The following is a 16,037-nucleotide window of genomic DNA, read 5'->3' on the forward strand; positions in this document are numbered from 1 at the left end:
GTCCGCCATTGGCATCAGTCCTACCAGCCCATAGGAATCCTCGCAAGATTTTGTTGACCTGCTTGAGTGCTTTCTTATCAAGACTCAGCACCATCAGCTGGTGCAACGGTATCGCTGCGAGAACCGAGCGGATTAGCGCCAAGCATCCTGCCCGAGGCATCATTGATGCACGCCAGGTAGGTAGCTTGTCGGCTAGCCGGTCTACGAGGGGCTGGAAAGCCGCAGCCGTCAGCCTCCTTATAGACAGTGGGATGCCGAGGTATCTCACCGGAAACGGCGCTAGCTGGCACTCCATGAGTTCAGCAGCGCCAGCGGCCTCAGCCTCCGAGCAGGCAATGGGAGAGACCGAGCACTTGGCGAAGTTGGTGCGCAGCCCTGATGCATGGCCAAAGAGCTCCAGGATCCCGCGTACCGCGCGGAGCTCCGTCTCATCTGCGTGGCAGAAAATCACCACATCATCCGCATAAAGCGACACCGACGTCGCTAAGTCCCGCCGCGCTAAGCGCCGCAGTACCCCAAGTTCGATCGCCTTAGTCAACAACCTGTTGAGTGTGTTCATCATCAGAACAAACAGCGCTGGCGACAGGGTCTCTGTCTCAGGCCCCGTCGATGCCAAATCGGGGGGCCTGGCTCGCCATTGAGCATCACCCTAGTACTCGCAGTGAATAGGAGGATGGACACCAGTTCATGGAACCTCGGCCCAAATCCTAACTTGCGGAGGATCTCCAGGAGGAAACCCCAAGAAACGGAGTCAAAGGCGCGGGCAATGTCCAGCTTGAGCGTCACCCGCGGCTCCTTCTCCCGGTGTAAGAATCTAGCTGTCTGCTGGACCAACATGAAGTTGTCGTGGATACAACGCTTGCGAATGAACGCGCATTGGTTGCGATCCACCAGCGACTCCATCCTAGGGGCCAGACGAGTGGCGAGTGCCTTCGCAACCAGCTTGGCAAAGATATGGATCAAGCTGATTGGGCGGTAGTCTCCGAGCACAGCCGCATCCGGGCGCTTAGGCAGCAGGGTCAGCAAGGCCTGGTTAAGACCTTGGAACCCGCGCCCGCACAATGTGAACAGCTTGTCGAAGGCTGCCATGCTGTATAGATTATGTGTCATAGTCCTGTCAGGGTGCAGACGTAGACAGATCACATGGTGCAACTGTGCAAATGGTTTCAGGGATGTGAGTGCATCACATTATTTTCACACAGCCACCTTATTTTTTAAGGATGAAGTAAAATGAGCTGCTGGGTGTCAAACTCGTAACTTCTTGCTTTGACTACATAATGAGTGTAACGCACTCACGAGTTCATAGAAAACCTTAAGTTATTAGGAAAACACATGTTTTCTCGAATATCAGCAGTTGTACTTATGCATGATCATATATTTGGGGTTCCAGTGATTTGCATAGGTGTTACTGTACTGGAAATGACCATAATATTTATTTCTTCACAACACTTTTAGCAACCAGTGATTATAGACAATCTCTTCAGTTTCAACATCTGAATGCGGAGAAACAGAACATACAAGTTGAGGTGAGTATCCTGAGTATTTTTGCTAGGGACTGGCACTCATTGGCAGTGTATGATCTATTGTGACCTATCATTAGGTTATCAGAGGTGGTAAAAGAATAGGTGCTTCAATATTTGACCTTGTTGTTGGCGATGTTGTTCCCCTCAAAATCGGTGATCAAGTAATGCAATGCATCACATATTCCACTTTTGTGTACATTCGGGCTATTTTTCTCATACTGATGCTATTACATGCATTAATTGATCTTCAGGTTCCTGCAGATGGTGTCCTGATATCTGGTCAGTCTCTTGCAATAGATGAATCAAGTATGACAGGAGAGTCCAAAATTGTAAGTGTTGATAAAAAAAAAAGGGAAAATAGTTGTTGTTTTCTGAAATCTTCCTTCTTAAATATTCAAAGTTATGTCATTTTACTGTCAGGTTCATAAGGACCAAAAGGCACCTATGTTGATGTCTGGTTGCAAGGTTGCAGATGGTTACGGTTCTATGTTGGTGAGTATCACTTGGTTGGGTATTCCAATTATGAAGAGCTCAGCTTGCTGCTTTTATATTGCATAATTGAGTAGCTACTGGTATATTGTCTATTATTTGGTAGCATCTCATTCACTCCAGCACTTTATACTGACTACTAACGAATTATTTATGATAAATGCATAGGTAACAGGTGTGGGTACCAATACTGAATGGGGTATGTTGATGGCAAACCTTTCAGAAGATATTGGTGAAGAAACCCCATTACAGGTTTATTTCTTATTTCGTTTTTACAAGAGAATTCATTTTTCTCATGTTATGGATCGCATAGAGAATAGTGTGAATTTATATTGACTTTTTTGTTTTACGGCTGTGCTACCACTTGTGCCAACCGTGGAGTAGGTGCGCTTGAATGGTGTTGCTACTTTAATTGGTGTCGTGGGTTTGTCAGTTGCTGGTGCTGTCCTTGTCGTGCTTTGGTTAAGGTGGATCTCCAATACAGTCATTCATTTCTATGGTGCACTTTAAGTATTTTGCTACATTATGTAAATATGCTTCTTATGAACACCTTCCATCTAAACTGTAGATATTTTACTGGGCATAGCAATAATCCAGATGGAACTACCGAATTTGTGGCTGGGACTACTGGTGCAAAACAGGGATTTATGGGGGCAATTAGAATTTTTACAATTGCCGTATGTAATCCTACTTGTCTTGCTTTCACTTTAATGGAGACTATTAGGGAGTATTTCTTTCTGAGTCAGCTGATTCTACCTCATTTTCCACTAGGTAACTATTGTGGTTGTTGCTGTGCCTGAAGGACTCCCTTTAGCAGTAACTTTGACGTATGAATCTTTTACCTTCTATACAAATTCCTTAAAATTGGCAGGTGTATTAAAGTGGTGCTTGTTTGATTTCAGCCTTGCATATTCAATGCGAAAGATGATGCGAGACAAGGCTCTGGTAATGCATAGGAAGAGACTTTTAAAGCAAACCTTGACATAGGTATATAATCTATGTGTTTTGATTTGGCATTCAGGTGAGGCGACTTTCATCTTGTGAAACAATGGGATCCGCAACCACGATTTGCAGTGACAAGACTGGAACACTTACCTTGAATAAGGTTTGTGAAGCCAATTTGCACTCACCACAAAAATACTATGCATACACGACTGCTGCTTGGATATACCATGCTGAAGCTTGACACTGTTCCTTCATGGTTTGCTTTTCAATCAAACCTGACAAGTTACCAGTTTGAATGAGCATGTGTTCTAATAGTTGTGTTTAACTGTGATCGCATAGAATCAGTGATGCCTTAAATTGTCATTGTGCTTCTGTATCTTATATTCTCCTTTTCCAATTGATCGTTTAGATGACAGTTGTGGAAGTATATTTGAGTGAGACGAAGTTGAATCCTTGTGATAATACTGGGTTGATGTCTAGCAGTGTAGCATCTCTACTTATTGAAGGAATTGCACAAAACACAGCAGGAGCTGTGTTTTCGCCAGAGGTACAGTATGGTACATTTCTCTTTGCTTGTACTTTTTTGCATACAGTTGTAAGTACTTCCAATGAAATTCACCTGTCATACCAAACAATGTCATCCATGTTAATATGTTTTCCTGTCTATAGGATGGAGGAACTGCTGAAGTTACAGGCTCACCAACTGAAAAAGCAATTCTTTCTTGGGGTCTTAAGGTACTGCCCATACGCTCTTTGGTTCATCATTACTTCTTTCAAGTTTCTTCCATTAAATTGACATTTGAACTGCATAGATTGGGATGGATTTCAATGACGTGAGATCAAGATCTTCAGTTCTTCGTGTTCTGCCATTTAACTCGGTGAAGAAATGCGGTGGTGTTGCAGTGCAAGTGGTATGCACAGTTTATGCACTGAAATTCTGAAGGAATCATCTATGTTAAATAAGAAATGGACCTTTTTAGTCTGAATTACTGACTCTCCTACAATTTGGTGCTAACTATTTAGCTTACTACATTTCTGACCTTTTGGTTTTACATCTTGCAATTTCGTTGTGAGCTTTGCTATCTCTCAGAGCTACATGATGGTTCTTGGGCTGAGAAAATTCTAAGCTTGCTTTATAAGTTGTATGTGTTTTGCCTGTCCTGTCAAAGTTTCAAGACAACGTCTTTTTATTGCTTTGAATTTTCCCTTTTGCCTTCTTTAGTATATACCGTAAATGAGTGCCTTGCTTGAACTAATCATACTCCCTCCGCCCCAAATTTCAAGTCATACAATTTTTTTCTCAAGTCAAACTTTTACTTAAGTTTGACTAAGTTTATAGTGTATTTGTAAATGCATCATGAAATGTGTTTTTGTACTCTATTTGTTTGTTATGATGTTGATATTTTTTCAGCGAAGTTGGTCAAACTAAAACAAGTTTGACTCAAAAAATCTAATTTGGATTATATTTTAGATAGGAAGTTTGACTTAAAAAACTAATTTGGCTTTTAGATAGGAGGGAGTAGTATTTACGTTATTATTATCTTTCCTAGTCCTTTTTTTGGTAGGAGTTTCTTAGTTTATGTTATCTCAGTGCTATTCTATTGTTGTAAGTGCAGTCAGATGATAATGTCCACATCCACTGGAAAGGTGCTGCTGAGCTGGTGTTAGCATCTTGCAAAAGCTGGCTTTCTATTGATGGTTCCGCTCATCCAATGAGTTCTGACAAGGTAAATACCAACCCAAATTGATTGATACTTCGCTTCTGAAGTCTTTACTAAATTGTTAGTACTTTGACAGTATAACGAATTGAAGAGATCCATTGACGATATGGCAATGAGTTCACTGCGCTGTATTGCTTTTGCATATTGTCCCTGGGAGCTCAGAATGGTTCCTAAGGAAGATCTCGATAAGTGGCAGTTGCCTGAGGATAATCTGACTCTTCTTGGAATGGTTGGGATAAAGGTGTGTATTGTTGTTGGTGTTTATTTTATACTTCTGCTATCATTTGAGTAATTTCGCGTAGCCTGTGTCTGTCTTCATTTCATGGATAATTTAGCAGTCCATGCCATGGTATTATATGAATGAAAAAGAAAACAATAACAGAATTGTCCATTTGCATCTTGCTAGCTGGATGCTTTCTGTTTAGAACTCTTTATGTGTGAATCTGTTTAGGCACAATATTGTTAGAATAGTTCTACCAACCAACTATTCCAAAAGACCGATCTGATGGAAAGTGGTGGTATAAATAATATACTTAACACCCCCCCCCCCCCCTTCACATCCGACGTGGATAACACCTCCCCTCACGCCCAACAGGGGCGTGGATAAATTGGGGATTAATGGTGCGGGGATTGACTTGAACCCGAGACCTGGGCACTCTGATACCATGTTAGAATAGTTCTACCAACAAACTATTCCAAAAGACAGATCTGATGGAAAGTGGTGGTATAATATACTTAACAAATATATGTTCCATTTTTTTCGCATAATTTTTTATCTCTTCATGGCTGCATGCAACCTTTTACCTTTCTATGATTTTTTTTCTCTAGGATCCTTGTCGCCAAGGAGTGAGGGAAGCTGTACAATTATGCAGTGCTGCTGGTGTGAAGGTTATTATCCTCAATGGTTTATTTTTCTATGCACTTATTTTATTTCCATCTATTTCTATTTCATATTTTCTTTTCATGGATTATTGAACTATTGAGTTTATAATAGGAGGTTAGGACATGGTGGTTTGCCAATATACTGTTTTAAAACGTTTATGGTGCTTCAGTTCCTTTTGTGCATATTGTCAAGAATATTTCATATGAGGGAAGGTCCAAACGCTTATCCATGTGTATTTGAATAAACGGGGCATCTTAGGTACTAATAGAAGCGTTTATACTTACAAAGTTCCAATTTCTCCTTCATGTGGCCATGTTGCAAATATACGATAAAAATATCTTTAGTACACTTGATCTGCTTATATGCCAAGGCCACTAGTTTTTCATGCCTGATGTGTGTTAATTGATCGAATAATGTGAAGGAGTTGTAGCTATTATTGCTGAGTAAATCCAGCTTTATCAGCCTTGTTTGTTCAATTAATCGAAAAATAGATGGTAAAATGCGGATATCCTTGGCTTCATATGCAAGGGATAACTGTTGTCACAGGCTGACAGCTATGTAGATCACATGGGCAGAACTTGTAATTTCAAGGTGTTGTGTGTGGGTGTCAGCGTGCATGTACATCGTGTGTTTGAAAAGAATTCTTCTTGCGTTTGATTAAAGCATTAAAGGTATCTTTGTTATAGGTACGGATGGTGACAGGAGATAATGTTGAAACAGCTAAGGCCATTGCTCTCGAATGTGGAATACTGAATGCAAATGATGTTGAATCAGAGACAATAGTAATAGAGGGGAAGGTATTCCGTGAAATGTCTGAAAGTGCACGAGAAGAAGTTGCTGACAAAATTACAGTAAGCCCACCTCTCCATCCCTCCCTCTATCTCGTGTTTGGAGCTTCCAAAACTATGAAATTTGGGAACATCAATACTAGACTAACACAATAATATCCTTAACAAAAAAAAAATACCTTGAGTAGCACATGTATTGATGTCATAGAGTAAAAATATCTTCTGAAAGGAATTCAAGGATAATCTAAAATGGCGTTCAATTTGCCCACATCGGTTCTTGTGTTCTTTAGCAAAGAAAGGCCAAGTTAGATTCGAATAAAATTAACTCCAGTCATGTTTTGTGCTAACAAGTAGCAATGCTTATTGTTGCTTTGTACAACCAGTCTGCAGATAATTAATGGGTATAGGGTCTTTACTTGTATAACTATAAGCATATCACTACCATAAATAAAAGCATTTTTATATGATACAAGGTACTTTATTGATAGAAATCTCTTCGAAGTTTCTGACTTCATTTGGTGGTATCAGTTAATATATCAACTTTTATTTTAGGTAATGGGACGATCTTCTCCAAACGACAAACTTTTGCTTGTACAAGCTTTGAAACGAAAAGGACATGTTGTAGCTGTAACCGGTGATGGCACCAATGACGCCCCAGCATTACATGAGGTGTGTCTGCAACTATGTCATTATTTATTGAAGTGTTAACCTAGAATCATCCTCTTGTATTCATATGTTCCTTTTGTCATATAGGCTGATATCGGTCTTTCAATGGGTATCTCGGGGACAGAAGTTGCTAAAGAAAGCTCAGACATTATAATTTTGGATGATGACTTCACATCTGTTGTCAAGGTTGTCTTCTCCAACATCAAAGCATAATGCTGATTTTTATAACATCGGCATGTTAGCCTGTCATTGTGCTTTCAGTTATTGCACGCTCATACCAGCATGGTTTGTCCTTGTGCAAAAATGTATTTCCAGCGATATATCTTGACAGACGTGCATATGCAATAACCTGTATGAATTGCGTGCATCACACACCATAGTTCTGAACTTCTGATCTAGTGACAACTAATCTTGAACTTCTATCTAGAGCACAAATCTTAACTTTCGTTCATTGTGTTAGGTTGTTCGTTGGGGACGGTCTGTCTATGCAAATATTCAGAAATTCATCCAGTTCCAGCTGACTGTTAATTTTTTTTTTCGAAATGGGGAATGGAACCCCGGCTTCTGCATCGTGATGATGCACACGGCCTTTTATTAATAAAGTAAAATTACAAAATTAAAATATCTTAGGCATCGCCTAGAATTGATACAAGAATCAACCAGCGAAAGACAACTAGAAGAAACGGACTACACATCATTGTATCCGTCTATTGTGCCGCCAGCCAGCCTGGCACAAGATATCCTGAGCGACCATCTGGAGCCGTGTGCATCCAGTAGCCATAGCATCCCGCTGTCCCGCTGGAGAAGACAACAGTCGCTGCTCTAGTGATAAATGTGGTTGCTGCTGTGTCCTCCGGTGATGTTCCTCTGAATGCAGTTCAGGTTGAACTCTTTTCTTTATTGTGTTATGTTCTTCTTATAGCTGCATATCCTGTGTTAAGTTCTCATTTATCAGTCCCTGTTTATGTGCATTCTCATTTATTTGAGTTGTTTAGATGACATAAGCATAAAAAAATATTTAAGGAAAAAACATAAAATTCGAAATATTTTTGTCATAAAATGCTAAAAAAATATGAATAGCTATGGCAAACTACTAAGATACTTTGAAGGAAGTAGTGCCTTGTTTATTTGTTCTCAACCACATCATTTTTCTTGTCGACAGCTTCTCTGGGTGAACCTTATCATGGACACACTGGGAGCTCTTGCATTAGCAACTGAACCACCGACGGACAGCCTAATTAAGAGACATCCTGTTGGACGAAGGTACAATACACCCTCATACACAATTATTGACGGATATTCTTTATATGTTAATGTTGTTATGTACTTCAGTTTTGTCTAAATAACGTTAATGCTATACTTTCTTATTCATTTCTTCAGAGAACCTCTTATTACAAATATTATGTGGAGAAACCTGTTTATCCAGGTCTGTAGTTGTCTAACTCACCTGTATGTATATATTCAATCAATTAAGACCCTGTTAAATCAGCTTTTCATATCTATATGGATTTTTTGCAGGCTGTTTACCAGATAGTAGTTCTTCTCGTCTTCAATTTTGATGGCCAAAGGATTTTCCATTTACATAATGAAAGTCAAGAGCACGCTGACAAAATTAAAAACACCTTTGTCTTCAATGCATTTGTCTTTTGCCAAGTAAGATCACTGGAGGATTTTTCTTCTAATAATTCATTTTATAATTTTAGTGAAACTACAGTTTGTTGTCACTTCCTGAGATATGCTGCATTCCTTGAATAGCCTCAACACCTCCTTGCTACATATCAATTTCGTTACTGAATATGTCACATGTGAATGTACATATTCCTGATACATGTAAGAAATCATAGAATTCTTTTCTGATTCCTGATGTGGCATTCATGTCAGATCTGTTAGATATGTATAGACCCCTTTTCCCTTTTCCTGTATATCCCCAGTGTATAAGGGGTTTCCTGCACACTACACACTTGTATATATACTGGCCTTTGGCCCCCAGAGAAGTTAGTTGCTCATTTCTCTATCATGGTATCAGAGCACAGGCTCTGCTCTCCTTCCCGCGCGTTGCAGCTCCGCGTGTAGCCCACCATCGCCGCCGTCCCCGTGCTGGACGTGCCGTCGCCGTTCCCGTTCTGGCCGCGCCACCGCTCTCCCCGTCTTTGGACGCGCCGCAGCCGTCCCCGGCCGCCTCCGCCCGGCCCTAGCTCGCCTCCGCCCCGTGCTCGCCGGCCGCGTTGCCGCCTCCCCCGTGCTGGCCGCGACACCGTCGCCCCTGGTTGGCTCGCCTCTGCCCAGAGCCGGCCGCGCCACGACCTGCTGCCGCCGTCCCTGGTGGCCTGCTACTCCGGCCGACCTGCTGCTCCGGCCGCCGCCCCGTCCCTGGTGGCCTGCTGCTTGAGCAGCTGCTGCCTCCGTCCCGTTCGTGCTGGTGAGCAGCTGCTGCATCGGGCTGGTGAGAGCTGAGATCCATATTCTCTCTCCTTTGACTTGCAAAAAAAAAAAATCCAAAAAAAAAAATCAGAAAGCATGGCGTCGTCGTCTACAGGCTATGTTAGCATTCCTCGGTGCCCGGTGATCTTTGATGGCACTAACTATGGGGAATTTGCTAGCTTCATGCGCATTCATATGCGCGGTCTTCATCTTTGGGGCGTTCTTACCGGCGAGGTCCCCTGTCCGCCGCGCCCCATTGCTCCTGTGCCTCCTACCCTGCCGCCTGTGCCACAGGCCCTTGCTGCTGATGCTCCACAGACTGCCAAGGATACGGCCAAGGCTGCCGAAACCACTGCTGATGAAGCATATGAGCAGCAGGTACTTGATTATTCAGAGGCGCTTGGTTCCTACCGAGAGAGTCTTGCTGTCTTTACTCAGTGGTGTGATGAGGATGCGAGGGCTGCTGCTGTTCTCTCCCAGAGTGTTCAGCCGCAGTTTGCTTCTGAGTTCATGGACCTTACTACTGTTGCTGACATGTGGTCCCAGCTTCGTCAGCACTATCAGCCTTCTGGTGATTCTCTCTTTCTATCTGTGCTGCGCCAGGAGCATGACCTTCAGCAGGGTGACTCCACTGTTGATGAGTTCCACACCCAGAGTTCTGCGATTTGGCGCCAGCTTGACTCCCTCAGCAGTGTTGTCTGTGGTACTTGCCAGTGTTGCCGGACTGTGCGGTCAGATGTGGAGTTCAGGAGGATCCATGAGTTCTTGTCTCGCCTGCGCCCAGAGTTTGAGCCCCGCCGTGCTCAGCTGTTTGCTCGAGGCCGTGTTCCTATCTCAGAGGTGTTGACTGAGCTCCGAGCTGAGGAGACTCGTCTGCGTGGTGCTGGTCTGCTTAGGGCACCCACTGTCCTTGCTGCGCCATCCCCTGTTCTGACGCCTACAGCACCTGGGCCCTCTCGTCCGGGGCCCCTTCTGCCCACACCGCCTGCTGCTAGAGGCGGTCGTCCTCCTCGCGGTGGAGGGCGTCCTCGCCGCGATCGGTTCTGCGACTACTGTCAGAGGCATGGTCACCTTGAGCCTGACTGCTTCCAGAAGCAGCGGGGAGTGCCTCGTGCTCCCTCTTCCACGCCCTCCACCATTGGCTTCACCGAGCAGGACATTGCGAGGCTTCAGCGCCTCCTTGCCTCCTCTGGCTCTTCCTCGACGGGCACTGCTGCCTCTGTGGCTGGTTCCTCTACACAGTCAGGTACATCTTCGTGGGTTCTGGACTCTGGAGCTTCTTTCCACATGTCTCCTGATTCTTCCGCTCTTTCTTCGCTTCGCCCTCTTCCTTTTCCTGCTAATATTCTTACTGCCGATGGCACTTCTCTTCCTGTTGCTAGTCGTGGCACTCTTTCTACTTCCTCCTTTTCAGTTCCCAATGTCTCTCATGTCCCCCGTCTTACCATGAACTTGTTTTCCGCTGCTCAGCTTACTGATTCTGGTTGTCGGGTTATCCTTGATGTTGATTCTTGTTCTGTCCAGGATGCTCACACGAGGGCACTAGTTGGGGCTGGCCCTCGGCGCCGTGACTCCCAGGGACTTTGGGAGCTTGACTGGCTTCATGTTCCCTCTGCCACCACTACACCCACTGATCCCCGTGTGCTTGCTGCTTCCACTACCGCCTCCTTCCAGCAGTGGCATCATCGACTCGGTCACCTTTGTGGTTCTCGCTTGTCGTCTTTACTTCGTCGCGGTCTTCTGGGGTCTGTCTCAGGAGATGTTTCGCTTCAGGGTTGTCAGGGTTGTAGACTTGGCAAACAGACTCAGTTACCTTATCCTACTAGTGCGTCTGTATCTCAGCGTCCTTTTGATTTGGTCCATTCTGATGTATGGGGACCGGCTCCGTTCGCCTCGAAGGGGGGCCATCGCTACTATGTTATTTTTATCGATGACTTCTCTCGCCACACATGGATTTACTTTATGATTTCTCGTAGCGAGGTGCTCTCGATATATAAGCGTTTTGCTGCCATGGTTCATACTCAGTTTTCCACGCCTATTCGAGTTTTTCGGGCTGACTCCGCTGGCGAGTACATCTCCCAGTTGTTGCGTGGCTTTCTTGCTGAGCAGGGCACTCTTGCCCAGTTCTCATGTCCGGGCGCACACGCTCAGAATGGCGTGGCTGAGCGCAAGCATCGCCACCTGCTTGAGACGGCTCGTGCGATGATGATCGCTGCCTCTCTTCCTCCTCATTTTTGGGCTGAAGCGGTGGCTGTTTCCACCTATCTCATCAACCTTCAGCCCTCCACGGCCTTGCAGGGTGGTATTCCTATTGAGCGTCTTACTGGTCGTTCTCCTGATTATTCGGTGCTCCGCTTATTTGGTTGCGTTTGCTATGTCCTCCTTGCTCCACGCGAACGCACGAAGCTGACAGCTCAGTCGGTTGAGTGTGTCTTTCTTGGATACAGTCATGAGCACAAGGGCTATAAGTGTTGGGACCCTGTTGCTCGTCGGATGCGCATTTCTCGGGATGTCACCTTTGATGAGTCCCGTCCTTTCTACCCGCGTCCATCCTCCTCTTCCTTTTCTGTGGAGGACATCTCCTTTCTTGTCTTTCCGGATTCTCCTCCTGTTATGCCTCCAGTTCCTACTCCTTCTCATTCCCCCATTGTCGCTCCGCCCCAGTTTCCACCCACCAGTCCCTCTCCTCCCTCTACACCCTCTTCACCGCTGTCTGCTGCCTCTACGCCTCCTTCCTCGCCTACGGCGGCTCCTCCTCTCTCTCCTCTTCCGTTTCACTACACTCGTCGCCCTCGTGATGTTGATGCTTCTGCTGACATGCCTTCTACTTCCGGTGTGTCCTCTTCGGTGCCTGAGCCTCCTACTCTTGGTGCTCGGCCTCGTCGTGCCCCCAACCGCTATTCCCCTACTCACTATGGTCTCTCTGCTGCCCTTGAGCCCACTTCTTACCGGGATGCTCTTGCTCATCCCGAATGGCAGCTAGCGATGGCGGAGGAGATTGCTGCGCTGGAGCGCACTGGCACGTGGGATGTTGTTACCCCACCTCCTTCTGTTCGTCCCATCACGTGCAAGTGGGTCTATAAGATCAAGACCCGCTCTGATGGTTCCCTTGAGCGCTACAAAGCGCGTCTTGTGGCTCGCGGTTTTCAGCAGGAGCAGGGGCGCGATTATGATGAGACTTTCGCCCCTGTGGCTCACATGACCACTGTTCGCACCCTTCTTGCTGTTGCCGCTGCTCGTCGTTGGTCTGTCTCTCAGCTTGATGTTCAGAACGCCTTTCTTAATGGCGAGCTACGCGAGGAGGTCTACATGCAGCCACCTCCTGGCTACTCTATTCCTGACGGCATGGCCTGCCGTCTCCGGCGCTCTCTCTATGGTCTTAAGCAGGCCCCTCGCGCCTGGTTTGAGCGATTTGCCTCGGTTGTGACTGCTGCTGGCTTCGCTCCCAGTTATCATGACTCAGCGCTGTTTGTCCACACATCTTCTCGTGGTCGGACTCTTCTTCTGCTCTATGTGGATGACATGATCATCACCGGTGACGACTCTGAGTATATTGCCTTTGTTAAGGCTCGTCTCCATGAGCAGTTTCTCATGACCGATCTTGGTCCTCTTCGCTACTTCCTTGGGATTGAGGTCTCTTCCACCTCCGATGGATTCTATATCTCCCAGGAGAAGTATATACAGGACCTCCTTACTCGTGCTGCTCTTGGTGATGACCGCACCGTTGAGACTCCTATGGAGCTCAATGTTCAGCTTCGTCCTACTGATGGTATTCCACTGTCTGACCCGACACGCTATCGTCACTTGGTTGGGAGCCTTGTCTATCTTGCTGTGACTCGTCCAGATATTTCCTATCCAGTCCACATTCTGAGTCAGTTTGTTTCAGCTCCCACCTCGGTCCACTACAGTCACCTCCTTCGTGTCCTACGGTATCTTCGTGGCACGATCTCTCGCCGTCTATTCTTCCCTCGCTCCGGCTCCTTACAGCTCCAGGCCTACTCTGATGCTACGTGGGCTAGTGATCCTACGGATCGCAAGTCCTTGTCTGCTTACTGTGTGTTTCTTGGTGGCTCTCTCATCGCCTGGAAGACCAAGAAACAGACAGCTGTTTCCCGCTCGAGTACAGAGGCCGAGTTGCGAGCCATAGCTTCTGCGACGGCAGAGGTGAAGTGGTTACGCTGGTTACTGGAGGACTTTGGTGTCTCTGCTGCTGCTACACCGACTCTTCTCTCGTCTGACAGTACTGGTGCTATCAGCATTGCGCGTGACCCGGTGCGACATGAGCTCAGCAAGCACATTGGTGTGGATGCTTTCTTTTCGCGCGCGGCTGTGCAGGATGAGGTTATCGCTCTTCAGTATGTGCCTTCGGAGTTACAGCTGGCGGATTTCTTCACGAAGCCACAGACTAGAGCACAACATGGGTTTTTTCTCTCCAAACTCAGTGTTGTTGACCCACCATGAGTTTGAGGGGGGGTGTTAGATATGTATAGACCCCTTTTCCCTTTTCCTGTATATCCCCAGTGTATAAGGGGTTTCCTGCACACTACACACTTGTATATGTACTGGCCTTTGGCCCCAGAGAAGTTAGTTGCTCATTTCTCTATCAAGATCTTCAATGAGTTCAATGCTCGCGAGCCTGAGGAGAAGAATGTCTTCAGAGGAGTTACGAGGAACCACCTTTTCATGGCTATAGTGGGTATAACTACGGTACTTCAGGTAACTGTCAAGAAGATGCATACATGTTTTGAGGAGGCACAAGTGATCTTGAAAAGTGAGTTCATGAACATCATTTCATCACGCAGACCTTGATAGTTGAGTTTCTCGGGAAGTTCTTCGGCACTGTTAGACTTGGTTGGAAGCTGTGGCTGCTATCAGTTGCTATTGGTGCAGTAAGGTAAGCACAGAGAACTCCATTGTGCTGTACAGACAAGACACTAATTTTTCGCTCTAAACGCACATCGTAGTCAACTTCATATAGCCCAATATCTGTTGCCGTCAATTGCGTCTGCGCCAATGCTAAAGGATTTTTCTCAAATTTTTTATCCAACATGCTGCGAGCCATGAATTACTCATAATTTATTCCTTATCTGTTGCCAATCCAGCTGGCCTCTGGCATATCTTGGGAAATCCATTCCGGTGCCGGCCAGACCTTTCCAGGATTACTTCAAGCATTGTTTTTCCGGGAGAAGGAAACGACAAGGTAATTTGCATGTGATCCTTCTGTTAGGTTTATTATCGCTCGGCGAGCTTCTAGTAACCCCTACATTCGATTGTGTACTGCAGATGAAGAGCAGGGCGGGAAGAGCTGAGATTTAGCTGGTGTCTTGTAATCAGAAACACATCTTCCGCTCTTCCCTGGGGAACTTCTGGAGAAGCTGCAAAGTGTGACAAAGTTCAAGGCTTCATCTCAGCTGGAGTTTGCAGAGGGGGGTAAAGGGGATCCCTATCAATGGGATTCAGATGCGCCCACAGGGAATAAGAGGAAGCTCGCCCATAGTGCAGCGTATTACAGAATATTAGGGTACTCAAATAAGACTTTGCATCGTGATCTGCAAGTTAGTTTCTAGGCTAAACTCCCATCCATATGGCTGAAGGCTTCGAACAAGTTTTGTACTTCCAGAGAACAATGATCAATGTTTTTGCAAGTTTTGACGTTTTCACTAATTGCTAGTGCCATGTGTAGATATAATGTTGAACTCCTTTTGGACATTATAAAGAGCTCGAAGTGCCAGCATAGATATTGCCACGAAGCTCTGCTGCAGGGTTCAAGTCCGTCAGGGCAGCACGCTGGCTCCTGGAGTTGTTATGTTGAGCAAGAGAACGGGATGGAGACGACAGCAGTAAGTCGCCTGCACTTGCCATTGGGTTAGTTTTCTTGATTACTTGTCTTTAGGATGATCCTTGAGCTGTTAGCTTGATAAAGTGGAGGAATTGGAAAAGATTCCAGTAGTCAGAATGTACATATTCCATGGATGGACATTTCAGAGCCATTTCCGCCATAACTGGTGAGCTGATATAAGATGATTTAGCATATAACCTGGTACATGAAGCACACTCTTTTCGCATGCCCACTCTCAGTGTTCATTCTGTACCACTACACTATGATCCTGTGTTTGTTGCTGTTTTCACAAACAACACTCATCATGCCATGTGCCTCCCACAACAAAGCCTAACTAGTAATACAACAACAGCACTTACAAATGCATGTATGTACCCAAAACATGGCCGAGCATCTCACTTCAGTTCATCTTATTAAATGACAGTAAACACTAGGCGGTACTAGCAGTAGCACGAGTAGGCAAAGTGGCTCTTCTTTTTTTTTTTTTTTAGATAAAAGGCTTAACAGCCCGACTTTAAATTAATAAAGCCCAACAAGGTTTGACAAAGTTATTACAACCGCTGCGGCATACAGCTTAGCCCGACACAGAGCACATAAACAAAAAGGTCCTAGACGACACAACGAGGATAGATACCAGGGATACAACGCACCCCAGCTTTGACGCGAATAAATGAGCACAGAGAAAAACATCGAGAAGGCCCCTGCCTCCCTAAAAACAGCATCGCTCCACGAACGTGACCCCTTCAAGTTAGGAAGATGCTG

The 16,037-nt window shown here is 45.5% G+C and overlaps 2 protein-coding genes across 2 annotated transcripts; both read left to right on the forward strand.

Moving 5' to 3' along the window:
- The first annotated feature begins 1,110 nt into the window (after positions 1–1,110).
- Positions 1,111–9,469, forward strand: LOC127314131 (calcium-transporting ATPase 5, plasma membrane-type-like). Its single transcript, XM_071824252.1, has 25 exons — positions 1,111–1,526; positions 1,601–1,684; positions 1,775–1,852; positions 1,944–2,015; positions 2,181–2,264; positions 2,397–2,479; positions 2,581–2,689; positions 2,784–2,839; positions 2,915–2,957; positions 3,034–3,117; positions 3,367–3,504; positions 3,627–3,692; positions 3,770–3,868; positions 4,574–4,684; positions 4,755–4,919; positions 5,507–5,566; positions 6,248–6,412; positions 6,902–7,018; positions 7,103–7,201; positions 7,476–7,538; positions 7,823–7,897; positions 8,178–8,278; positions 8,396–8,441; positions 8,534–8,668; positions 9,089–9,469. The coding sequence occupies exons 3-25, from the start codon at positions 1,832–1,834 to the stop codon at positions 9,467–9,469; spliced, it is 2,373 nt and encodes a 790-aa protein (XP_071680353.1). The 5' UTR covers positions 1,111–1,526; positions 1,601–1,684; positions 1,775–1,831.
- A 4,524-nt stretch (positions 9,470–13,993) lies between these two features.
- LOC139833885 (calcium-transporting ATPase 5, plasma membrane-type-like) lies at positions 13,994–15,136 on the forward strand. Its single transcript, XM_071824253.1, has 4 exons — positions 13,994–14,152; positions 14,239–14,330; positions 14,539–14,636; positions 14,720–15,136. The coding sequence occupies exons 1-4, from the start codon at positions 13,994–13,996 to the stop codon at positions 14,743–14,745; spliced, it is 375 nt and encodes a 124-aa protein (XP_071680354.1). The 3' UTR covers positions 14,746–15,136.
- Positions 15,137–16,037: the final 901 nt, after the last annotated feature.

This window comes from Lolium perenne, chromosome 7, assembly GCF_019359855.2.
Source record: "Lolium perenne isolate Kyuss_39 chromosome 7, Kyuss_2.0, whole genome shotgun sequence".
Taxonomy (NCBI): domain Eukaryota; kingdom Viridiplantae; phylum Streptophyta; class Magnoliopsida; order Poales; family Poaceae; genus Lolium; species Lolium perenne.

What these genes read in the sequence shown, in the direction of transcription:
- LOC139833885 (XM_071824253.1), top strand. Translation starts at nt 13,994, where the DNA reads ATGTACTGGCCTTTGGCCCCAGAGAAGTTAGTTGCTCATTTCTCTATC. An exon ending in GTATAACTACGGTACTTCAG is followed by an intron (nt 14,153 to 14,238) that starts GTAACTGTCAAG and finishes TTCATCACGCAG; the next exon opens with ACCTTGATAGTTGAGTTTCT. An exon ending in GTTGCTATTGGTGCAGTAAG is followed by an intron (nt 14,331 to 14,538) that starts GTAAGCACAGAG and finishes TTGCCAATCCAG; the next exon opens with CTGGCCTCTGGCATATCTTG.
- LOC127314131 (XM_071824252.1), top strand. Translation starts at nt 1,832, where the DNA reads ATGACAGGAGAGTCCAAAATT. An exon ending in GTGGTGTTGCAGTGCAAGTG is followed by an intron (nt 3,869 to 4,573) that starts GTATGCACAGTT and finishes TTGTAAGTGCAG; the next exon opens with TCAGATGATAATGTCCACAT. An exon ending in AAGTTGCTGACAAAATTACA is followed by an intron (nt 6,413 to 6,901) that starts GTAAGCCCACCT and finishes CTTTTATTTTAG; the next exon opens with GTAATGGGACGATCTTCTCC.